This window comes from Sturnus vulgaris, chromosome 30 (assembly GCF_052056855.1).
Source record: "Sturnus vulgaris isolate bStuVul1 chromosome 30, bStuVul1.hap1, whole genome shotgun sequence".
Classification (NCBI taxonomy): Eukaryota; Metazoa; Chordata; class Aves; order Passeriformes; family Sturnidae; genus Sturnus; species Sturnus vulgaris.
Genome location: NC_142272.1, coordinates 50,767 through 69,589, shown reverse-complemented (window position 1 = coordinate 69,589; position 18,823 = coordinate 50,767). Strand labels below are relative to the sequence as shown.

General features: G+C 45.7%; 1 protein-coding gene and 2 long non-coding RNA genes across 5 annotated transcripts; 1 reads left to right on the top strand and 2 right to left on the bottom strand.

The window, feature by feature from the left end:
* The first annotated feature begins 487 nt into the window (after positions 1-487).
* On the top strand, positions 488-15,522 carry LOC148220816 (islet amyloid polypeptide-like). 3 transcript variants are annotated; one of them, XR_015808815.1, is made up of 10 exons: positions 488-947; positions 1,610-1,708; positions 3,227-3,443; positions 4,499-4,612; positions 9,017-9,175; positions 9,838-9,936; positions 12,121-12,330; positions 12,739-12,835; positions 12,972-13,108; positions 14,797-14,900. XR_015808815.1 is itself a non-coding variant. In XM_088180859.1 (8 exons), the coding sequence occupies exons 6-8, from the start codon at positions 12,756-12,758 to the stop codon at positions 15,253-15,255; spliced, it is 387 nt and encodes a 128-aa protein (XP_088036985.1). In that variant the 5' UTR covers positions 3,302-3,443; positions 4,499-4,612; positions 9,017-9,175; positions 9,838-9,936; positions 12,121-12,330; positions 12,739-12,755; the 3' UTR covers positions 15,256-15,522. The 3 variants fall into 3 exon arrangements, 1 of the variants encoding a protein (XP_088036985.1); XR_015808814.1 differs by lacking the exons at positions 4,499-4,612; positions 14,797-14,900 and adding an exon at positions 15,084-15,522; XM_088180859.1 differs by lacking the exons at positions 488-947; positions 1,610-1,708; positions 14,797-14,900 and adding an exon at positions 15,084-15,522 and having other exon boundaries at positions 3,302-3,443; positions 12,974-13,108.
* On the bottom strand, positions 2,051-3,454 carry LOC148220818 (uncharacterized). The gene is made up of 2 exons (XR_015808817.1): positions 3,347-3,454; positions 2,051-3,020 (listed from the first exon to the last, which is right to left on the bottom strand). It is a non-coding gene; the product is annotated as an uncharacterized LOC148220818 (long non-coding RNA).
* LOC148220817 (uncharacterized) lies at positions 12,940-15,194 on the bottom strand. The gene is made up of 3 exons (XR_015808816.1): positions 15,055-15,194; positions 13,418-13,481; positions 12,940-13,215 (listed from the first exon to the last, which is right to left on the bottom strand). It is a non-coding gene; the product is annotated as an uncharacterized LOC148220817 (long non-coding RNA).
* Positions 15,523-18,823: the final 3,301 nt, after the last annotated feature.

Below are 18,823 nucleotides of genomic sequence, written 5' to 3'. Positions count from 1 at the left end.
ACACTCCTTGCACACCCTTTGCACTCATACAGAGGCAGGAGGTTTCTCAGTTCTGGTCGGGGTTTTTTGGGGCGTTCATTCCGGGGGATTTCCTCAAGGATTGGGACACTCCTTGATTCTATCCCTTGCCTGTCTCCCAAGCGCCACCCTGTGGGCAGAGCGCGGTACTGCGCGCCTGCCTCTCCCAAGATGGCGGCTCGGGTGTCGCTCCCCGACCTTCTAACTCTGGCTGCAAAAGGAGGGTGGCACAGCAAGGAGCCCGCTCGCTCTAGTGGGATGCCTGCGCACGACGCCGACACCGAGCACAGGGGTGCGATTTTCGGCGGCGTTTCCCATCGTGCGGACATCTCCTTCAGCCCGCTTCGGCCCGGGGGAGAGGGGCGGGGCCGCCAGCGATGGTCCCGGCGCAGCCCGGGCAGGCTCGGGGCGGAGCCGGGGCTTGGCGAGGCGGGGCACGGAGGTCCCGGGGACGGGACCGGGCGGGGCCGGGGCGGTGCTTTAGGGGCGGTCCCCAGTGGTCCCGGGCGGCACCGGGGCCGGGGCCGGGTGATCCCGGAGCGGTACCGAGCTGTGCTGGGGACGGTGCTGCAGGGGCGGTGCCGGGCCCGCCTCAGGGTGATTGAATGCCCAGAAATCGCCTCCTCTGCCCCGTGCTCACACTGAGCTGCGGGCTGCAGCGTGCTGTCGGAGCTCCGCACACAGCACGGATTTGGGCTTCCCCTCTTCTCAAACCCTCTCCCCCTTCTTCCTCCTCCTCATCTTCCTCTTTGTCCTCTGTCACTGCTGAGGCTCTGGAAAGAACTGAAATTCTGCAGGGAGACATGTCCTCTCGTGGCCCCAGGGACTGCCTCGGCACGGGCCACGAGCGCCTCCGGCCCCTGCCTTCTCCTGCTTGAAAAGATCACCTGGAGCCCGAGCTCGGGGGGGTGAAATCAGCTGAAATCCAGGTAACTCTGTCAAGTGCCCCCCAGGGACATCGGCGGGGCTGGGGGATGAGGGTTTGAAACAGCAAATTCTTTGGAATATACACCTGTCCCTGTGCCGATGCTGCTGAGCTTCCTGCCACAGTATATCCCCACTCCATGAGGCGCTGTGAGGTTATGGCAGTGGGAATTGAGCAGGGAATTCGGGGCTATGGGCATAATTCACGGGAGCTAGCAAAGCTGACAGCCAACCCCAAATCGGGGCACAGCACAGAGAACAATCTGTGTGCTGCCCTGTCAGCTCAAGCCCCTGGGCTGGGAAGTATTGGGAGTTAAATGTATGGAATTACACAAATCACAGCAACTGGCATCACCCAGAGGGACAAACCAAGTCCCAAACAATTCCTCCACAGTCCACTCTGGGAAAAACACCCTGTGCTTGCCAGGAGCTCTGACCCTGCTTTTCCTACCAGCTCCTGAGCAGTGTCAGGGCCACCACGACGCCTTTAAAATCCAGATAAACCCCAAATCCTACACAGTGATTAATCCAAAGAAAGTACTGAATTGTTGTCATTAAAAGCTCAAAACTCATTAAGAATTCTATGACAACAGTGTAATGGACTCCCAGGAACCTCATGAATGCTCTCAGTTTCATTTTTGTGTATTTTTACTTCCTCATTTGGCAGCTTGTAAAACTTATCCTGGAATTCAGAGGTCAAGCAGGATCGACTTTGGATTGACCTTCACCTCTGGTCCCACTTTGTGCAAACACAACTCGTGCCCAGGTGGGTGAACTCATCACCTCAGCTTTTCACTCCAGAGTATCCCCTCCTTATTTCCCTGTAGATGAACTCAGATCCACTCCTCACCTCCACTGGTCATCCAAGCGTCCATTCTGTTCCCCACAGGCCCTGGTGGCCCCGGGGAGCTCCCTTGGCCTTTCTCCTGCCCCTCTGCAGCCCGAGGTCGCTACACAAACAGTTCTTGTGTCCCCTCTAAATGACCCCGGGTTTTCTGCTCAATGAATGGCATGACCCGTGCCCACTGCTCATGATTCACCCAACCAAAATCGAGAGCAAATGTTGCTTGGGCTTTAAGAACTTGAAATAACTCTGAAGCAAAAGAAATCACCTTTTTCTTCTGGTTTTTATTTTTATTTTTTCATTTAAGATGCTGGACTTGCCTCTGTGGATGTGTGGTGAGCTCTCACTGCAGGGGACTGTCAGGCCTGAATGGCTGTGAGTTCGTGTTCTTCTCAGTAGGGAATCAGAAATTATTCTTAGACCATAGAATTGTTTTCTGAAACCTTTCCCCTTTCCTCTTTGTGCCTTTGAATTTTTCAGCTGTTCCCTGTTGTCACTTCCCCTGCCTGACTTCTGTGCAGCTCCTAGCTGGGAAAAACTGGGAAAACTTAGGGGGTACAGAGGTGGAATTTTTGGCTGGATTTTTCTAACATTTCTAATTTTGCTGAACTTATTTCCCCAGTGAGAAGAGCACGAACTCACAGCCATGCAGGCCTGACAGTCACTGCGGGAAATCTGACACAGTATTAATAAGTAACCTTTCCTGAGAGCAGTCACCACCCCAGTCCTCCAGCCTTGTCAAATGTTTGCAATGAATGGACCCAAGTTCTAATCCTTAATCTAAATTTATGTCAGCTTTTGTTAGAAAGATACCGGACAGTAAATCATACAAGAGAATTTAAAAATTGCACAAAGAATAACAGGCCCAGACCAAACCCAACCGCCCCCATCAGTGCTCCACCCCAATTTTGGGAGAAACAGTGATACAGTTTATAAATACTCTCCTTCCACACTATTCAGTCCTTCACCGCACATCCCCAGAGAGGAGTCCCTCAGACCTTGCTCCCCTGAACACCAGGAGAGCTGGAGTTTCACCCAGATCCCACATTCCCATGGCAGTTAATCCCAGCAGGGAGGCAAAGAGGAACCCTGCATCCTCTGACATAGCCCACAGCACGGGCAGCACCAGGAGCCCTCCAGGCTCAGACCTCTGGTGCTGAAGCCTCTGGGCTTTGGCTGCTCAAACACCACAGCTCTTGGCAAAGATGCCAGGAGAGTCGTGATTCTTCCTGTCCTAAAAGAGAGGAGGAAAAGAAAATTAAGTCGACTGCAGAAGGATTCCAGCTCTCAACTTCTGCTCTGATTCCTCACTCTGGGGTTTTATCCATGACAAGTGACACCAATTCAGAGTGCCCTTTTCCAGCATTTTTATTCCTAACTATTTCAGACATTAAAAGGATGCTCATTTCTCTTATTGTATTCTTTGCTGAATTTTATTAGTGGCATTTTCATCCCAGACCCCACTTGTCAGTTCTTCAATCCTTTAGCACTGGACTTGGCACAAAGGGATACCCGTGGTGCTGCATCACAAGAAATCCCAAAGAGAAACCCCTTCCAAACCTGACGGAGAAAGCTTTCAAGGCACTCCAGAACACAGACAGCTGTTCCTGCCTTGTCAGGCCACACCAATTCTGTCCCATCCACCTGAGCTGTGCAGGTGAGGAAAAGTCCCCGATCCCGGTCCCTGTCCCATTTCCTCGTCCTGGTCCCCGATCCCGGTCCCGGTCCACGTCCCCGATCCCGATTTTCCCCCCCCGTCACACTGATTTTTCCCCCGATTTCTCAATGATTTTTTCCCCATTTCTCAATGATTTTTTTCCCCATTTTTTCCCATTTCTCACTGATATTTTCCCCCATTTTTCAGGGATTTTTTTCCCCATTTCTCACTGATTTTTTCTCCCATTCTTCATGGAGTTTTCCCTACGTTTTTCACTGATTTTTCCCCATTTCTCACTGATTTTTTTCCCCATTTCTCACTGACTTTTTCCCCATTTCCCCCCATTTCTCACTGATATTTCCCCCCATTTTTCATGGATTTTTTCCAGATTTATCCCCATTTCCCACTGATTTTTCCCCATTTCTCACTGATTTTTTCCCCCCATTTCTTACTTACGTTTTTCCCCGATTTCTCATTGATTTTTCCCCCCATTTCCCACTGATTTTTCCCCATTTTTCATGGATTTTCCCCCCCCGTTTCTTACTTATGTTTTTCCCCGATTTCTCATTGATTTTCCCCACCCATTTCCCACTGATTTTTTACCCATTTTTCCCCATTTCTCACTGATTTCTTCCGCCATTTTTCATGGAATTTTCCCCCCCCATTTCTCACTGATTTTTTCCCCATTTCTCACTGATTTCCCCCCCCATTACTCACTGATTTTTTCCCCCCATTCTTCATGATTTACAGGATACTCTATCGTGAATGGAAAGCAATTAAAGGAAGGGGGGAGGTTACCAGCCACCTGGTCAGCTCAGACAGCAGAGCTGCACACGCTTGTGAGAGCCTGTGAATTATAGCAGGACAAGACATTAAATATATTTACTGATTCTAAATATGCATATGCGGTAATACATGCATTTGGAAAACTATGGGGAAAAAAAGAGGTTTATTAAGCTGCAGAAGAAAGAAGAAAATAATTGGTTTACAAGGGATGGCAAGCAGTGGATACCAAAAGCTCTAGCCTTACAATTGTTAAAACAACTTCATTAAAGGAGTCGTTCTGTGCCTTCTTTGGGGTGAGGAAAAAAGGCTGAGGGGGGCTCCGACGTGGTTTGGGGCACCCCAAGGTCCCTGGGAGAGGGAGCCGGGCTGCGCTGGAGGAGCAGGTGAGTCGGGCATGGGGGGGGGTCATGGTGGGTGCCAGAACATTGAGAGGGAGGGGTGGGTGTAGAATGCATGAAAAACAGAACCTTAAAAAACAGCTAAATATAGTCTAAAAGGAATGTTTTATTGGTTTGTGTTTGGATAGAGGTAGGGATTTTTTATAGATACTGTAAATATAAAAGAAAAGATAAAGAATAAAAATACATAAGCAAATATAAGTAATCAATATATAAATATATTACATTACATTATATTTTGTTATGAAAATAGAAATATATAAATATTCAGACTTTAAAAGGAATTTTGTATTGGTTTTTATTTGGTTAGAGGAGGGTTTTTTGAAAATAATATAGGCAAAAATATACAAATATGCAAAAATAGATACTGACATAAAATTATGATAACTATATATGCATATATAAATATATAGAAATATAAAATACATGTATGTAGTATGTAATATAAATAATTTATCGATTTTAATACGTTATATTAAATAGTATGTTATAATAGAATGTAAATAGCATCTAGTATATTAATATACTAGTAAAAACTACATTAAATAGTATATAAATATAGAATACACAATATAGACATATAAATCTACAGATATAAATATGAAAACTAAATAGAAAAATATATTCAAATATAACTTAAAATAAACGAGTTTTTTGTTTCTATTTGGTTAGAGGCAGAGCTTTAAAGAAATAATATTAAAAACTATAAACCTACAAATATATATGGATATAGATAAAATAGAAATAATATTAGTAATATAAATCTATGTATATAATGAATAATAAAATAATATTGTATATATGATAAATAGAATAGCAATTAAATTGAATATATGAAATATGTCTAGATTATGACTATAAATTAAATATTAAAAAATAGATGATTTATATATATAAAAGGGTTTTTTTTTCATTTAGTCAGAGGCAGGGCATTTTTAGTTTGGGTCGGGGTTTTTTTGGGGCGTTCATTGAGAGGATTTTATGACGGGTGGGGACTCTGGTGCTTGGAACTCTCTCCCTTCTCTGTCTGTCCCTGACAGGGCGGCAGTGCCGGGCTGAGTTGGGCGGCAGTGCTGCCGCCGTGTGGACACAGGCGGGTACTGCACCGTGCCCCTCTCAGGATGGCGGAAGGGCCCGCGGGCCGGGACCCAGCCCTGCGGCAGCGCTCAAGATGGCGGCCTCTCTAGGACCCCGGCGGATAGGGGCCTACATAAAACGCCTGCCCGCGCCCGCCGGCGCCCTCACGCCCGCGGCACCGCGGACCGCGCGGCCGTTGTCGGCACGCTCTGAAACATCCGGGAAAATTGTCGGCGAGCGGATCGGCGTCGGCGATGTAATCAGGCATCTTATGCCTACACACCGGGGTCCTGATTTTTTCCCGCCCTTTCTGCCGCCATTTTGGGAAGGTCAGGCGGGGTGCCGCCCGAGCCGCCATTTTGAGAGTCCCGACACACTCAAGATGGCGGCCTCACTAGGACCCCGGCGGATAGGCGTCTACATAAAACGCCTGCCCGCGCCCGCCGGCGCCCTCACGCCCGCGGCACCGCGGACCGCGCGGCCGTTGTCTGCAGGCTCTGAAACGTACGGGAAAATTGTCGTCGAGCGGATCGGCGTCGGCGATGTAATCAGGCATCTTATGCCTACACACCGGGGTCCTGATTTTTTCCCGCCCTTTCTGCCGCCATTTTTGGCAGGTCGGCCGGGGTGCCGCCCGAGCCGCCATTTTGAGAGTCCCGACACACTCAAGATGGCGGCCTCACTAGGACCCCGGCGGATAGGCGTCTACATAAAACGCCTACCCGCGCCCGCCGGCGCCCTCACGCCCGCGGCACCGCGGACCGCGCGGCCGTTGTCGGCACGCTCTGAAACATCCGGGAAAATTGTCGGCGAGCGGATCGGCGTCGGCGATGTAATCAGGCATCTTATGCCTACACACCGGGGTCCTGATTTTTTCCCGCCCTTTCTGCCGCCATTTTTGGCAGGTCAGCCGGGGTGCCGCCCGAGCCGCCATTTTGAGCGTCCCGACACGCTCAAGATGGCGGCCGGTCTAGGACCCCGGCGGATAGGCGTCTACATAAAACGCCTGCCCGCGCCCGCCGGCGCCCTCACGCCCTCGGCGCCGCGGACCGCGCGGCCGTTGTCTGCAGGCTCTGAAACGTACGGGAAAATTGTCGTCGAGCGGATCGGCGTCGGCGATGTAATCAGGCATCTTATGCCTACACACCGGGGTCCTGATTTTTTCCCGCCCTTTCTGCCGCCATTTTTGGCAGGTCGGCCGGGGTGCCGCCCGAGCCGCCATTTTGAGAGTCCCGACACACTCAAGATGGCGGCCTCACTAGGACCCCGGCGGATAGGCGTTTACATAAAACGCCTGCCCGCGCCCGCCGGCGCCCTCACGCCCGCGGCACCGCGGACCGCGCGGCCGTTGTCGGCACGCTCTGAAACATCCGGGAAAATTGTCGGCGAGCGGATCGGCGTCGGCGATGTAATCAGGCATCTTATGCCTACACACCGGGGTCCTGATTTTTTCCCGCCCTTTCTGCCGCCATTTTTGGCAGGTCAGCCGGGGTGCCGCCCGAGCCGCCATTTTGAGCGTCCCGACACGCTCAAGATGGCGGCCTCACTAGGACCCCGGCGGATAGGGGCCTACATAAAACGCCTGCCCGCGCCCGCCGGCGCCCTCACGCCCGCGGCGCCGCGGACCGCGCGGCCGTTGTCTGCAGGCTCTGAAACATCCGGGAAAATTGTCGGCGAGCGGATCGGCGTCGGCGATGTAATCAGGCATCTTATGCCTACACACCGGGGTCCTGATTTTTTCCCGCCCTTTCTGCCGCCATTTTTGGCAGGTCAGGCGGGGTGCCGCCCGAGCCGCCATTTTGAGCGTCCCGACACGCTCAAGATGGCGGCCGGTCTAGGACCCCGGCGGATAGGCGTTTACATAAAACGCCTGCCCGCGCCCGCCGGCATAAAAATAAATATGCATAAATATAAACATAGACATAAACATGCACAAACGTAAACCTGCATAGATATAAACATAAACAAACATAAACATAAACATAAACATAAACATAAACATAAACATAAACATAAACATAAACATAAACATAAACATAAACATAAACATAAACATGCAAAACAATAACAATAAATATAAACATAAATAGAAATAGAAATACAAACATTAAAAAAAATCAGTGAGAAATGGGGTAAAATCAGTGAGAAATGGGGGGGAAAAACCATGAAAAATGATGGAAAAATCAGAGAGAAATGGGGGAAAAATCGGTGAGGAATGGGGAAAAAGATCAACGAAAAATTGGGAAAAATCAGTCAGAAGTGGGGGATAAAAATCAGTGAGAAATGGGGGGAAAAGTCGGTGAGAAATGGGAAAAAAATCAGTGATTAATGGGCGGGAAAATGCATGAAAAATGGGGGGAATAATTCAGAGAGAAATGGGGGCAAATATCAGTGATAAATGGGGGGGAAAATCAGGAAATATCCATGAAAATTGGGGGAAACATCCATGAAAAATGGCGGAAAAAATCAGTGAGAAATGGGGAAAAATGGGGAAAAAGCAGTGATAAATAGGGGAAAAAATCAGTGAGAAATGGGGGAAAAATGCATGAAAAATGGGGGGAAAATGTTTCTCAGTTCTGGTCGGGGTTTTTTGGGGCGTTCATTCCGGGGGATTTTCTCAAGGATTGGGACACTCCTTGATTCCATCCCTTGCCTGTCTCCCAAGCGCCACCCTGTGGGCAGAGCGCGGTACTGCGCGCCTGCCTCTCCCAAGATGGCGGCTCGGGTGTCGCTCCCCGACCTTCTAACTCTGGCTGCAAAAGGAGGGTGGCACAGCAAGGAGCCCGCTCGCTCTAGTGGGATGCCTGCGCACGACGCCGACACCGATCCCACGGGTGCGATTTTCGGCGGCGTTTCCAATCGTGCGGACATCTCCTTCAGCCCGCTTCGGCCCGGGGAAGAGGGGCGGGGCCGCCAGCGATGGTCCCGGCGCAGCCCGGGCAGGCTCGGGGCGGAGCCGGGGCTTGGCGAGGCGGGGCACGGAGGTCCCGGGGACGGGACCGGGCGGGGCCGGGGCGGTGCTTTAGGGGCGGTCCCCAGTGGTCCCGGGCGGCACCGGGGCCGGGGCCGGGTGATCCCGGAGCGGTACCGAGCTGTGCTGGGGACGGTGCTGCAGGGGCGGTGCCGGGCCCGCCTCAGGGTGATTGAATGCCCAGAAATCGCCTCCTCTGCCCCGTGCTCACACTGAGCTGCGGGCTGCAGCGTGCTGTCGGAGCTCCGCACACAGCACGGATTTGGGCTTCCCCTCTTCTCAAACCCTCTCCCCCTTCTTCCTCCTCCTCATCTTCCTCTTTGTCCTCTGTCACTGCTGAGGCTCTGGAAAGAACTGAAATTCTGCAGGGAGAGATGTCCTCTCGTGGCCCCAGGGACTGCCTCGGCACGGGCCACGAGCGCCTCCGGCCCCTGCCTTCTCCTGCTTGAAAAGATCACCTGGAGCCCGAGCTCGGGGGGGTGAAATCAGCTGAAATCCAGGTAACTCTGTCAAGTGCCCCCCAGGGACATCGGCGGGGCTGGGGAATGAGGGTTTGAAACAGCAAATTCTTTGGAATATACACCTGTCCCTGTGCCGATGCTGCTGAGCTTCCTGCCACAGTATATCCCCACTCCATGAGGCGCTGTGAGGTTATGGCAGAGGGAATTGAGCAGGGAATTCGGGGCTATGGGCATAATTCACGGGAGCTAGCAAAGCTGACAGCGAACCCCAAATCGGGGCACAGCACAGAGAACAATCTGTGTGCTGCCCTGTCAGCTCAAGCTCCTGGGCTGGGAAGTATTGGGAGTTAAATGTATGGAATTACACAAATCACAGCAACTGGCATCACCCAGAGGGACAAACCAAGTCCCAAACAATTCCTCCCCAATCCACTCTGGGAAAAACACCCTGTGCCTGCCAGGAGCTCTGACCCTGTTTTTCCTACCAGCTCCTGAGCAGTGTCAGGGCCACCACGACGCCTTTAAAATCCAGATAAACCCCAAATCCTACACAGTGATTAATCCAAAGAAAGTACTGAATTGTTGTCATTAAAAGCTCAAAACTCATTAAGAATTCTATGACAACAGTGTAATGGACTCCCAGGAACCTCATGAATGCTCTCAGTTTCATTTTTGTGTATTTTTACTCCCTCATTTGGCAGCTTGTAAAACTTATCCTGGAATTCAGAGGTCAAGCAGGATCGACTTTGGATTGACCTTCACCTCTGGTCCCACTTTGTGCAAACACAACTCGTGCCCAGGTGGGTGAACTCATCACCTCAGCTTTTCACTCCAGAATATCCCCTCCTTATTTCCCTGTAGATGAACTCAGATCCACTCCTCACCTCCACTGGTCATCCAAGCGTCCATTCTGTTCCCCACAGGCCCTGGTGGCCCCAGGGAGCTCCCTTGGCCTTTCTCCTGCCCCTCTGCAGCCCGAGGTCGCTACACAAACAGTTCTTGTGTCCCCTCTAAATGACCCCGGGTTTTCTGCTCAATGAATGGCATGACCCGTGCCCACTGCTCATGATTCACCCAACCAAAATCGAGAGCAAATGTTGCTTGGGCTTTAAGAACTTGAAATAACTCTGAAGCAAAAGAAATCACCTTTTTCTTCTGGTTTTTATTTTTATTTTTTCATTTAAGATGCTGGACTTGCCTCTGTGGATGTGTGCTGAGCTCTCACTGCAGGGGACTGTCAGGCCTGAATGGCTGTGAGTTCGTGTTCTTCTCAGTAGGGAATCAGAAATTATTCTTAGACCATAGAATTGTTTTCTGAAACCTTTCCCCTTTCCTCTTTGTGCCTTTGAATTTTTCAGCTGTTCCCTGTTGTCACTTCCCCTGCCTGACTTCTGTGCAGCTCCTAGCTGGGAAAAACTGGGAAAACTTAGGGGGTACAGAGGTGGAATTTTTGGCTGGATTTTTCTAACATTTCTAATTTTGCTGAACTTATTTCCCCAGTGAGAAGAGCACGAACTCACAGCCATGCAGGCCTGACAGTCACTTCGGGAAATCTGGCACAGTATTAATAAGTAACCTTTCCTGAGAGCAGTCACCACCCCAGTCCTCCAGCCTTGTCAAATGTTTGCAATGAATGGACCCAAGTTCTAATCCTTAATCTAAATTTATGCCAGCTTTTGTTAGAAAGATACCGGACAGTAAATCATACAAGAGAATTTAAAAATTGCACAAAGAATAACAGGCCCAGACCAAACCCAACCGCCCCCATCAGTGCTCCACCCCAATTTTGGGAGAAACAGTGATACAGTTTATAAATACTCTCCTTCCACACTATTCAGTCCTTCACCGCACATCCCCAGAGAGGAGTCCCTCAGACCTTGCTCCCCTGAACACCAGGAGAGCTGGAGTTTCACCCAGATCCCACATTCCCATGGCAGTTAATCCCAGCAGGGAGGCAAAGAGGAACCCTGCATCCTCTGACATAGCCCACAGCACGGGCAGCACCAGGAGCCCTCCAGGCTCAGACCTCTGGTGCTGAAGCCTCTGGGCTTTGGCTGATCAAACACCACAGCTCTTGGCAAAGATGCCAGGAGAGTCGTGATTCTTCCTGTCCTGAAAGAGAGGAGGAAAAGAAAATTAAGTCGACTGCAGAAGGATTCCAGCTCTCACACTTCTGGGGGGGGAGAGGGAGGGGGAAGTGATTTGCCTAATTTCCACTGAAATCAGAGGTAAATGGTTCTAATCTGTATCCTTGGAAATCTGCAATTAGATATTTCGTCAACACTGGATTTAGTCTGTTAAAAGCTGTACATTTTTCCCTCAACCATACTTTATGCATACTAGAGAAATAAATTTGCACGTTTTCTGGCTTTTCTGACATTTCCTGGCTTTTTAATCCTAGTCTTTGCCTTCTGAAAAGCATTAATTGACTCAATTTTCACTCATGACAAATCCACCTGGTTTTTAAAATATGAGATTTTACATTCATAGCGACAGAATTTTCATTGACATTTAAACTTGACTGAAAAATGTGCATGATTTCTTCCGTGTTACCCTGAATGAGAACTCTATCTGTCAATTTAAATAACTTTCACTCTTTTCTTATTCATCATACAGCTTTTATCCCTTCAGATACCTTTGCTTTCTATCTATATTGTACAGCAAACCTCCACAACTTTAACTTTTCCATCTTTTCTGAGACATGTTTTCTTGTATTTCAATTACCAGTGGCCTGGCGTTTCATTTGCTCTGGCTTTCTTTGTGACTTTTGTTACCTTATTTAGCCCACGAAAACACCCACAGGGAATATAACCACAGCAGCTTATCAGAGCTGTAAAATTGAGGCTACATTTCTGATGTGCAATATGCTCTTGCAGTACCTTCACGAGGGCATTCTGCATACAGCAGGAGAATATTTACTGATGTACTAGTGCAATAATGACCCACCTGCCTCTGCTCCTCTCTGGGGCACTTTCTGTCTGTAGGGATTGGAATTAACGACAGTCTCTCTGTGCTGCCTGATGTCAGAGCTGAGAAAGGTGTCGAGGATATATAAGAGTCGTGAGACTTGCCAGAAAGGAAGAGGGAGAAGGATACTCCAGAGCCAGATGCAAGCGTGGAATTGTTGCATGCACACTTCCTGCTAACCAAGAGGGCTTGCTGGCTTCTCCAGTTAGATCTGTGACCACAAAAAGGTAAATACTTTGCCTTTTTTCTTACTTTCCCTGCAGTGTAAAAGATGCGCCTTTAGAAAAGCACTATATCCCCTATTATTAATCAAGAGCATTTTTTCAGGAAAAGACTAAGACAGCTTTAAAGTAAACTGCACTGGGGACCAGATTTTGAGACTGGGATATGCCAGGAAACGCAAATCAGAGATAAGGGATAGGATTGAAACTACTGGATGGAAAATGAGCATTTACTGCTGAGAGCTATATTTCTGAAACTGAATTGTGTCACTAAACTTGAAGGGATCATTTTTCTCACTCTAGCTTGTGAAAAAGACTAATTGCTCTTGATTTAGGACAGAATGGGCATCGGTGATAGGATGTGCTGAAGAGTATTTGGGTTAGCTTTCAGTTTTGAATCACTGTTCTTTTCAGAAAGTTTGGAAGGGAAGATGCGCAACCTGAAGTTGTCAGTTTTCTTCATTGCACTTTCTGTCACTCTGAGCTGTTTGGAAGCTACACCTATTGAGGGGTGAGTGACAAATAATCATGTTTATTTCTTTTTAGGGAAAAAGGTGTTCAGATTATTGCATGAGTTGCTTTTGCTTTCATGTCTTAAATAATATAAAAATAGAGTTATTCAAGCTCACTGTTTTATTGTTGTTCAGAGATTACTGTCTCTGGCTGATGATCTATCTGATGGTACTTCCAAGAGACAAGGATGGATGTTGCCTGTAATGTCACACAATACACTCTCAGGACTCAGTGAGGAAATGCCAGAACAACCAGCAGCAAAGACAAAAAGGTATTGATTTTCCTTGTTTCTTCCAGCCATATCAGATTGAATCATGAAGCAAACTTTGTTCCAGTGATATCCTGCTATTCGAGAGACTTTGCTTCTGCTTTTTTTCCCTCAGGAAAAAAAAAAAAAGATATTAAAATATCCTTCTACTAAACAGAGCTTTCCTATAAGCATAAAGATCAGCTTTTCTGTAACAAAAAGATCAAAGCATTTAGGGTCGAAAGTGAAATCCAGGGACTTTGTTTCAAATCATTTGATCATTTTACGATTATAAACTTTCTTAAATTAAAGAGGCTGCAAACTCTACATTACCTTGTGAAGAAAGGTGCATTTTGCAAGCGCCTTCCTTTTTAAAAAGTTCATCAGATTTCCAAGCCTGGAGGGGAAAGAAAAGAAAACATACCCTTCTTAATAATACTGCAGCTCTACTGGAATGGAATTATTTTATGGTAAAAATGCTTTCAGTAATTAAGCAATTTTAAAATCACATAATTAAATATTAATCATAGGAAGAAGGAAAAGAAGAAATTGATTCTGAGAGAATTTCACTTGTCTGAAATATATTGTTATTTATAAATTCAATTTCAGGACCTCTGTGAGAACCAGTTGCTATTTGAACCTTGTGTGGTAAGGACTTGAATAAAACCAAAAGAAATATCCATGAAAGTCAATGGGAGGTTATATAAAGCCCTATGCAACAATTTTCTTGTAATGCAATTACACATTTAAAATATTAATTGCTTAAGAACTGCTGCCTATCTACTAATCAAGAACCTGTATAAGACAGACATTCCTTTCATAGCTGCCTTTCCTCTTGTATTATTAGATCAATACAAATAACTTCAAAAGGTTATATGACATTTTAGATGATAGATTTAATAATCAGTAAGCAAAGGAACACATTGGTAACTGCTCAGAGTTTGAAACTGGGATATAGCTGCTCTTCACAGTAAATTTTAGCCACAAAGTGATATCTAATTCATGCCATATCAGCATGAAGAAGTCCAAGAAAATATGCAACAACTCAGTAGGCAATCTCTGCGAGCAAGTATTTCTGTTTGAAGGAAGAACACAGTAATCTAAGAAACAAGTCTGAAAACCCAAGCTAACCATTACATTGCAATTTAAAAAAACCCCTCGTGCTACATAGGTTTTACGTGGAGTTCTGTAAATGATCTGTCGGTTCAGATCATAAAATGTTATTTCTAGATACGGATCCTTCCTCGGACACTCTTTAAAGTATCATTCAGCAAAGGATTTTCTCTCACCACAACAGAACTTTCAATTTGCTGGTGTTTCAAAAGAGATGTGGCAGGTTTTTTTTTTTAGATGAAACCTCTGTTTAGTCAGAGCTAAGTGGGAGAGAGACAGAGCAAAAGACCCTCCTAAGTGATTCTGCAGTTGGCAGAAGCTGGCAATGCCTGCTACTTCTCATGATATGTGGTGCAGATGGGAGAAAGAGTCTTTGGGTTTAATCCACTTGCTGTGGACTGGAATATTACCACTCACTTCAGTGAGAGCAGGATGTAATTCTGTGAAAACATGAGAACTGAATAAATGTTAGTGATCATCATTATGTTAGTAATCCTCATGATATCAGCAAGAGCTCTAAATAGATTTAGAAGTTCAGCTGAAAGTTAAACATTTAATCATTGCTTTCACTTTGTGTCTCACCTATACTATCATTACAGGTCTTCTAAATGTCATAAACTGCTGTGCAGGATATCAATAAAAACGACATATGACAGTTCATGTCTCTGCATTTGAATAACCTCCATCATTAAAACTGATAATAGCACCCAGCACAAGGATTTTTTTCAGGAACAAAGTAGGTGGTGGGAAGATTCTAATGTTCCTGTATTTGTGCACATATTAAAAGAACTCCCACATTAGCAGAGCTCAAATGACTATGAGAAGTGGCACACTCGATGGCTCATTGTTTGACTTACTGCTGGCTGTCTTTGTTTCACCTTGGCAGTCACCAGCTGGAGAAGAGGAGATGCAACACGGCCACGTGTGTGACGCAGCGCTTGGCCGATTTCCTGGTGCGCTCCAGCGGCAGCGCCGGGGCCCTTTACCCGCCCACCAACGTGGGCTCCAACACCTACGGAAAGAGGGACAGAGAGCCCCAGAGCCACGCACAGCTTTAGGCTCTGGAGATGGCTGCTGACACTAGAAGCTCAGTTTTTATTGTATCAACAACCTCTCGGTCATTTATTACTTGTACAGTCTTACCAGTGCCTTGTTTTCTCTGTGTGTGTGTGGGGGTATGTGATTTATGTTCATCATTCCACCATGCATGTACAATGACATGCATAGGCTATTCTTCCAACCCCATTAAGAACTCCAGAAATCTGCTTGTTAAAATCCTTTGTAAAAATCTGTCACGATAATAAATGGAAAAGTAATGGCAACAATGTTATTATTATTATTATTATTATTATTATTATTATTATTATTATTATTATTATTAAAAGGATGAAAAAGATAACCCATGATGTGTATGTCTTTATAGTCACAGTCTGGTAAGAGAAAGAAACCGCCTTAATTAAAGAACAATAAATATCAGAATGCTAGCAAAAGTTATGTCCTAATGAAAGTAAAACAGAAGAATCTTCTGTTTTTTAAACATCTACAGCATCTTGTCTGGTACAGTTGAAGGAACAACTAGATGAGAAAAGATGCTGCATTGTGCACCATAATCAGACAATTATGCAGTTAACTGATTGGCCTGTTTCCACTATAACATACAGCAAGCAAGGAAACGTGGTCTTGCAGCACAGACTTCTGTGCCTACTGAGCAGGGGATTTTAAGGATTTGCAGTTCTTATGTTAAGATGATATCAGTAAAATGTAAGCATAATAAGTATAATAATATATGTAAGTATAATAAATATGAATAAGAGATAGCTCTGATACAATCTAGGAGAAACTCCCGTCCTTGGGTATTCCTTTCCTTAACTACAGTAACAAAGGGAAGAGAAAAAACAATGAGTAGCTCAAGAACCAAAACACATCATAGAAACTCAGTAATTTTTTCCACTGGCATACTTAAATTGCTACCAAAATCCAGGGGAAATATTTCAGAGATGGGCAGACCTTAATGAGAATCTGACGGCATTATTTTCTCCTATCTCAGCCCAGAATCAGGGCAGGCTTAAAAACCTTTAAGTTCCTTTAAATTTTAAGCAAATTTTCATAGAGGTGAGCTGTTTCATTTCACAGAAATGGCTGTTTTGTCCACACTTCCTCAGTGAAGGGTTCACTGTTGTCCGAAAAACATTATTGTCCAATTACGAAAAACATTCAGCAGAACCTTAGTTCTGGAGAGGCAAATGAAAGTTCAATAACTGCCTTCAGTTGGTTTGTTTCCATTACAAAGTATACCTCGAAATAGAAACATTTTTGCTAATTTAATGTTAAATGGCATATTCACATCATTTCACACACAAAAAAATGCATGGGAATAAAAAGTACAGGATTCCTACTGTAAAAAGTGTTATTAATTACTCTCTTTATTGAGGGAAGTTTCAACCTTCATTAAAGTTCTAATGGATATGAATTCTGAATTTTATTGAGAAAACCGTTTATATGCCATTGAACTAATACTTCTGCCGGCTTGAAATGCCTTCCATTCCAGTTACTTTTGAGTTACGCTGCACACACACTGTGCGTTTAATTTGTTTTTAATTTAGAATATTTATTTCATTCATTAACATTTCAGAAAACAAATGAGAGAGAGGACAGCTTTCAAGTGTCTCTGCGAGATTGTTTGTACAGAGCAGTAACCAAGTGGAGCCTTCCCTGTGGGTAGCTGCTGATCTCTAGGCTGATCCCAGCCCGGAATATGAGCCACGCTTTATGCACCAGATTTTGTTTTTTCAGCTACCATTTGACAAACACTAACAAAGCACAGGCTGTCCATGCACAGGACCAGTGAAACTGGGTACATGATTTTCTGCCTCACACACTCTCGAATCTGGTGGATTGGATACCAGCATCTATTTCACACAATCAAACTATTCCACAAATACTGAAAAATCTAACTCGGTTCCTAAGTCAGTGAAACCACCAAGAGAGAAAAGAGGGGGACCATCTCACCTGTCTTTAGCTCCTCTTTGTCTAACCAGTTGTCAGCGCTCTCCTGCTATTTGGTGGAGGAAGACTACTTCCAATTCATCCCAGCTTAGACACCTATTTTAGGATGGGATTAATCCCTCCTGAAGTGCCTCTATTTCTTCGCTGATGATAGAGAGTGTCTAGACAATTAGCTGAAAATGAGCACTTAGAATTAAGATAACTAGAGTTAGTTGACAGGAATCTCATCTGCATTTGGTATGAACCGTTCAAACTAAAATCAAAGAGAAAAAGATTTGGTAAAAAAACCCCACACCACCAGCACCTCAGACTCCAAATCAACTTTCATTCTGAGCTACGTTAGTTAATTCATCAGCCAGAGCATCTTGAGAAACTTCCTTCAGTGAGATTTGTTCCCGCCCGTACTCCCTTGAGAAGACAGCTCTGCTCCCTCCCTCCTGCTGTTGCTGCACTTGGCCTCTCAGAGACGAAGCATCTAGCCATAGTAAGGCTGGATACAAGCACAGTCCAGGGCTAAATGAGCCAGGAAAAGAATGGACTGTAATGGAAAAAAGAAAATAAATACATTTATTTAATAATGAATTAATTACTAATAAGCATTTAAGCATTACTTCATCAGCTCTGCAAACAGCATGGCCAGAATTTTCTGTGCATTTTTAAAAATCCCACTATGTATTTCTAGGCTTCTTCAGGGATGTAAATATTACTTGAGAATCGAGCCTTAGATAGATTGGATTCTTTTTCAATTCATCTGGCTTCCCTCCACCTTTCAGAGAATATGCAAGCAAACAAAAAATACAAAAGAGGAAAATTAAGAATACAGACAATGTGATAAACATGGCATTATTCCCCTTAAAAAACCGAAGATACTAAACCTCTGCTTTTTAGCATGTAAGTAACGAAGTCACACACGCCGCATATCAGGCAATGTTTAAATACAAAGCCAGTCCTAAAAAAGTCCAAGTGCACAAGCATAAAATAAAGCAGGAATATTTTGTCTAAGGATATATCGCTCAGTATTACCCATTAGCATTCCTTGTTTAACCTTTTATTGCATCTACTTATGTTAGTCACTTAAATCTTTAGTCTTTAAATCTCTGTTGTTTCCCCCCACTTTCTACACAAGGCTTTTACTTTTTAATGCATTAAAGGCTATTGTTGCAGCCACAGAACACTCCCATTGCACTTACCTATGCCCGATATGCAACAAATAGAAGTAAGAAAGCCTTCTCCTGCTGATATGACCGCTGCTCTTCCGGCCCTGCAGCCTCTCACCCCTACACCCTTCTAGAAACTCATGGCTGCTATCTTGCTGTGCTGCATCAAGAACAAATATGTTATTGAAATATAGAAATCATTGCCACCTGGAATAGGGTTCTGCAGTTGCTACTGCCCGAGGAATGAAAGGAAAACAGAGGTGGCCACACTGGCTGCACACTTGAATGCAATTACACAGCTGAATTCATGCACAAGTAAAATATAACCCGAAGGAAAGAAAAAATTCCGGTTTTCTAGTGAAGCACAGAACAGCATCAATTTCCACAAACTCAGGCTCAGTCCGAGTAAGAGCTGCAGCGCCACACTGCCTGGGGGGTTCTTCACTCCTTCCACACCCCAGTC

What these genes read in the sequence shown, in the direction of transcription:
- LOC148220816 (XM_088180859.1), top strand. Translation starts at nt 12,756, where the DNA reads ATGCGCAACCTGAAGTTGTCAGTTTTCTTCATTGCACTTTCTGTCACT. An exon ending in GAAGCTACACCTATTGAGGG is followed by an intron (nt 12,836 to 12,973) that starts GTGAGTGACAAA and finishes TGTTGTTCAGAG; the next exon opens with ATTACTGTCTCTGGCTGATG. An exon ending in CCAGCAGCAAAGACAAAAAG is followed by an intron (nt 13,109 to 15,083) that starts GTATTGATTTTC and finishes TCACCTTGGCAG; the next exon opens with TCACCAGCTGGAGAAGAGGA.